Here is a 6,000-nt window from a genome sequence, read left to right on the forward strand (position 1 = left end):
TAAGTGTCTGCAGCAATCTGTAAATCTCAGTGGGGTTCTGAGCTTCATTCAGTCAGTGGTGTCGGGGATCTTGTCAAAATTGTTGGAATCATGAACAGAAAAAACTACCATTAGATTTGGATCCACATACATACAATACCATCTGGAGAGGATCTGACTGACAACAGCGTCATTTAACAGGATGACAGTGATCCTGAGCTCACAGTGAAACACTGTCTGTCATGGATTGGGCTCCCTTGAGCCTGAAGCTCAACATTATTATTGTGCAACAAAATGCAGCCAACATCTAAAAAAGACATTTGAATATCCTTCAGTAAGATTGGAGAGCTATTCCTGAAGACTGCTAAGTATCAGAAACTATAAGAAGCCTTTCATAAGAGAGTTCAAACTGTGCTGAAGAAGAAAAGCTCATTAGAATTGTTCAGACTTCGCCTCATATACTGTTTTCCCATTTACTCTCAGTCTGCATGTTTTAATAAATCTCGGCATCTCTTTCCCATTTTTCTGGCACAATATAAAGAAATGAGGGGATGGGTTGTTAACTCACCATCATCTTAATCACCATTAACACAAAAATAACAGTGACAGGTGTATTTGTGCATCATGGCTCATTTTGAGTGTCTTTCTTAGCTAAAGGCAGGACCAATGTGGAGCTGCGAGAGAAGTTCATCCTCCCAGAGGGAACCACTCAAGTGATGGCAAGCTTCCGCTACAGAGGCCGGAGGTCTCGGCCTTCATCTCGAGGAGCTTCTCCCAACAGATCCACCTCCAGTCAGAGCCTCCCCGTCCCCATCAACCCAGCAGCGACCAGCACACCCAAGGTGAGAGGCTACATCTGCCATTAGAGCTGGCTGCTGCCTCATTCTGTCTCACCCCCAACCTCTCCACCACCATCATGATTTTCCTCTCATTTATCTGCTTTTTAATTTGTTTTTGTTTTTTTCATTACCCTTGCAGAATTTGGTCATTTTGTTGTTTGATTTCTGTGTTTCTTCCATCTAGTGTTCCTGATAGTTTTTGAGTTTGTGAATCCATATCTCTGTCTTTTGATTTGCCGTTGTTCCCCAGAATCCCCAACACATAACCCGCAATTATGATAAGCCATGGCTTACAAACAGCAAACCCTCCACTCCTCTTAAATCATCAGACTCCTTTGGGAGCCAAGGTTCATCCTCAGAGGTATAGTCATAATACAGCACATGATGTGAAACACTTCAGATATATGACCCAACTGAAATCTATTAAAAAATCTTAAAAAGAAAGAAAAAAGAAGAAGAAGCAAAAAGTGCCTTTTTGTAGATTTATTTCTGACTTCATTGGATTTGAAGATGCAAAATGAGCTTATTAGATTTTATTTGGGTTTGTAACCTTTATTTTTCTTGAATAATTGGCTCAATCACTAACTCTTTTCTTTCCTAACCTTTATTTTTTATACCACTACATCATGTACAACTTCATACGTCGCCTCTGCATGTCATTAATGTCTAATGACGTATTGCTCTGCTGTACATGAATTCATACTAACTGCATCTGACAGACACACCTCAGTTATGGGAAAAATTATGATTTTACTAAAATGTTTCTTTTTAAAAAAATAAGAATTAAGACTAATTTTTATTACATATACATACATACATTATTACATATACATACTCAAGACTTTTATTTTTAAAAATTTAGTCTCCTATTTTTTTTTTTTTTACTAATAATTGCATCTGATTACATTTTAATAAAAGTTTGTTTCTTTCGCAGAGTAATGCGGTTCAAGGCAGCAAATTGCGTTTGCCTGGGTACCTGTCCGGCAAAGGATTTCAGTCAGGTGAAGAAGGAAGCTTGATCAGTGCTGCTGTACTAAAAGCTCGAACGCAGACAATAGGTGGTGAGTAGAAAGCATCATCTTTGCAACTTTTTCTCCACATCTATCCATCGCACTCACATCTAAATTTGAATTCCTTTTTCAGTGTTTCTTAAAGTGTTTCCCGATTTTATCTCTCTAGAATCGAGAAAAAATTCCAGCCGACCAGGAAGTAAAGCCGGAAGCAGAGGAAGCAGTCGCAGAGGAAGTGACGCCTCCGACTTTGACATCTCAGACATCCAATCCGTGTGTTCAGATGTTTCCGAGACGGTCGGCGACTCTGCCAGAGCGACGCCGCGCTCCGCGTCCCGTCAACACGGAGGGAAACCCTCTAAGATCCCCACACCTCAAAGAAGAATGACCCCTACAAGCAAACTGGCCAAGGGATTGAAGCGATAGACAGTGGCCTTGAAAACAAACAAACAACAAACCCAGGAGCTATTTGCACCCTAAACACATAATGGACACTGGAGATGTGTAACTTAAAGAAAAAAAAAAGTAAAAAAGACTGCAAATGTGTCACGTGTTATTTAAATTCTTGCAAAGATGTAAAATATTCTGTTAAGAGGCAATATTGTTTAATATTTTGTGAGAATGGAAAGTCAATGGCCTTGTGTATTTGTTTTTAATGTATTTTATTTTTTGTGAAAATATGCCAAATTGTTTTTATTGTACTTTATTTTTATTTATGCAAATCCTGAAGAGGATTGATGAACACTAGAAAATCTGGGAATGATCAAGCCGAACTAACATTTCTACACTAATGAAGGGCAAAGATGCAGGATACTGAATGTACTATTATTTATGTATGCTTTTGTTTGGAGTAGATGGTGCATTATGGTACCGTTTGACACACTGCGATTATCTATTTAAGTGCTATGTTATACTGCCAACATGCATTTAAAGGGCAATGCAATATATTACAATAAACCCCACTAAGCACTGCAGAAGCCTTCGAAAACCCCTATTTAAGACAAGTAGCAAAAACCTCGTAACCATGATGCTTTTATGTACCCGTTTGTCAGCAGCTGCAGCCCGTCTTTTGTTTAACCACCTCACAGCAAATGAGTACTCTGACCTCGAAGAGGTACCACTTCATGTAGACATTCTCTGTGCATCCATGTCAATGTATGGTTAATTTCGGTAGAGCTGAAATTGTTACTGTAACATTACTTTGTAATAAACCTGCTTGCAGAAAGCCACCAGAGACTGGTGTGCACCACAGAATCGCCTCTGTCTCCTCTGTTATTTTTAGCTGCATGGGCAACTTCACAATGGCCCTGTAGCTCTGATGTTGGTCACACCACCAGCCAATCTCTCAATAGCTGTCTGAAAGATTTCCCTGAATAGGCTCCGGGCTCCCCGCAACCTTGATTTGGATAAGTGAAAGAGACTGGATGGATATTTCTCGTCATCTCTGTTTGTCTGTCAATTTTTTTTACATAAGCTGGAGAACTTGGGAAATGGGAACTTGTTTTATTAAGCAAAATTTCAAACCAGTTTTGTTCTGGGTTTGTTTTGTTTTTTCATGTGTTGCCGGTATTTATTGTATGCAGCATAATTCAGCAGTGTTTAGGTGCAGTGGCGGGTTAGATTGAAGGTGTGATCTTTTCTACATGGAATGTTTGCAGAGCGTCTTGTGTTTAGCTGTGACATACTGCATCTTTCTCTCAGAGAAACTGATTTTCCGCAGGCAAATCACTAAATTCAACTATTTTTTAGCATAACTGATCAAAATTTTGATCAAAGTTCAAGGACAGGATTAGTTTCCAACACTGAAGCATCATTTCAGTAGTTTTAACTTGCATGAAGTATGCCTGCACCTCTTCAATGTGGTGACGCAGGGCTGTTTAGTCATCTTAGGTCTGGCTGGCGTATGAGAAGAGAAGGATCCTTTGGGGACCAAAGGTGGAGTGGAGCTCAGGGGTTCTCAGGGATCCTGTGATTGAATGATCCTCCTGCTCAGCTCAAACACCGGCCCTGTGATGGCACTTTAGAACGGTTTAAATCCACACACCAGAAACTGGGAAAGATCCATCAACGGGAACTCCCAGAAGCTTCACAGGAATATGTAAGTAATTCTAATATTCCATACAGTTTTCTTAACTTTTACATTTAATACAACTTAAGGAGGTAGCAGGAAAGTTTTAAAAGCAATAAAGGATATCAGGTTGTTGAGCTGAGGACATTTTAATTGGATCAGTTACACATGTTATCTAGTTTTGTAATCATAGTATAGGTAATATTCTAGGTGCTTAAACTGCAAATCATTTGCGTAGGCAAAGCTGTAACTACAGCTCATACTGAAGATAATCTTGCAATAAAACATAGTCAGAAAAATGCTTTCTTATTGGTATTATTATTACTCTTAGTTTCCTTCTATTCTTTTGATATCTTTAACCTTTGTGCATGGGTAGGGAGTACTTTTGGACGACATCGGAGAGTTTCACAAAGCCTATATTAACATAGTGTGCGACCTGATCTCTTAGAATTATTGGTTTGTTTAATTGCTGTATTACAGGCACTTATAATCCCAGACATCAAAAAACTGAAAATGCCAGCTCAGAAAAATATGCTGGTGTTTGTGGCTCTCTTTTCTCTTTTGCGACCGGCCCAGTGTCAAAAGTTGCCAAGTAAGTTTGCATTTTTTAAATGCGTAACCTCATATTACTGCCTATTTTCGAATGTATAAAAATAACAAGTTTTTATGCATCATAACCAAATGTAGACAGGTGTTGGTTGATTGTGTGGGTGCAGCTCTTGTTATACATGATGCCATCTAATCTCAGATCAGCCCTTTGTGGTAAAAAAAAGTAAACGGCAGTTATAATCCTAAATATCATATTAAGAATTAGTTGTTTTTTTCTTTTTCTTTTTTTCTAAACGGTAGCCCACTACTGTACTCTGACCAGCAGATGTCACTGTTTGTCAGCCCAGTGCCTGGTCCAACAGCTGCTCCATGCCAATATGCACAGTAAAAGGTGTGCAGAGGTCAATCTAGGGTTAAGATTTGCACATTAAACTTTGAACTCCTGCAGCAGAGCTACGCTGTCACTAAAAAACAGTTATCGTTGTGTTTTTATTTCTTTTGATAGAAAACAGAGCAGCAAAAAAAAAAAAAAAAAAAAGAGAGAAATCAGGAACAAATGTTTTGAGGATTAGATTACTAGTTGGAGCCAAAGAGTGTGCAGCCTGAAACATTTTTTTTTTAAAACATTTTCTTAGCTATGGTGTCCTGTTCAGTATCCACAGATTAAAGTCACAAACAAGCCAATTCACATAAAAATAACCTGGCAACAGTGTTTTCCAAAAAATCTAAGGCTAATATTTCTTAGCAGGTGTATATTTAGGTCACAGTGTCTGTAATCATAAACATTCCCCAGCTTTAATCTGAACATTTACAGGAAATTCTGCAGCAATGCTGATCTCATTCAGAGTGCAGTACAAAGCATCCAGTGTTTAAAATTTAGTGGTTAAATTCACCCATGAAGGAAAATAAACAGCCTTGTTGTGCTAATGGGTTTAATGGATTACCTCACTGATTAGATGGCATTAATAACAACACTGAGTAATGCATCTATCTAATAAAAGTCGGTGATATCAGCAGTGACGTAAGATTCAGAAATAGTCCAACACCTTTGATGCTCAACCAGTTATAAAGCAAACTAACCTGAGTGTTTGTGCTGCGAGGTTTTGACTTACTGGAGGAGTTTCATGTGCCTGACTCAAGAGGAGTGAGGAGGGTGGACGGCTCTCAACCTGAGGCAGTGGCCTACCGTATCAACCCCTCCATCCATCTACAGAAGTCCATGAGGTACAGATCTGCTAAACCTCACTAGAGCTTAGAAATAATTAAAAACTAGCTTAAGAGCACTCTGAGAACTTCCCCCGAAGGTCTACACTAAAACTTTGATGTTTTATGTTGTTTTATTATAATATGAGGATGTCAGCCTCCTCTTATTGGCTGATGTCTGACCTTTGGCCTATGACCTTGAGGCATTACATGCTGACTTTTAAATATCTTTATTCATATGACTGGAGCAGAATTGCCTGAAATCTTTAGCTTCTATAAGCTGTGAAAACTTGAGAATATAAAGATATAGTTATCCGTGTGCGATTTTGCCAAACCATAAGGCGTCATTGTG

General features: G+C 38.8%; 1 protein-coding gene across 5 annotated transcripts in view; it reads left to right on the plus strand.

Moving 5' to 3' along the window:
* The window catches only part of dst (dystonin), a 101,994-nt gene extending 98,915 nt beyond the window's left edge, over positions 1 to 3,079 (plus strand). For all 5 annotated transcript variants that reach the window (XM_013911843.1, XM_013911845.1, XM_013911846.1 and 2 more), the window contains 4 exons: positions 631 to 821; positions 1,069 to 1,179; positions 1,753 to 1,879; positions 1,998 to 3,079. In XM_013911843.1, coding sequence (XP_013767297.1) covers positions 631 to 821; positions 1,069 to 1,179; positions 1,753 to 1,879; positions 1,998 to 2,254 — 686 coding nt within the window. In that variant the 3' untranslated portion in view covers positions 2,255 to 3,079. The remainder of the gene's footprint in view (positions 1 to 630; positions 822 to 1,068; positions 1,180 to 1,752; positions 1,880 to 1,997) is intronic.
* The last annotated feature ends 2,921 nt before the right edge of the window (positions 3,080 to 6,000 follow it).

Source organism: Pundamilia nyererei, unplaced genomic scaffold, assembly GCF_000239375.1.
Source record: "Pundamilia nyererei isolate P.nyererei 1_Seehausen unplaced genomic scaffold, PunNye1.0 scaffold00073, whole genome shotgun sequence".
NCBI lineage: Eukaryota > Metazoa > Chordata > Actinopteri > Cichliformes > Cichlidae > Pundamilia > Pundamilia nyererei.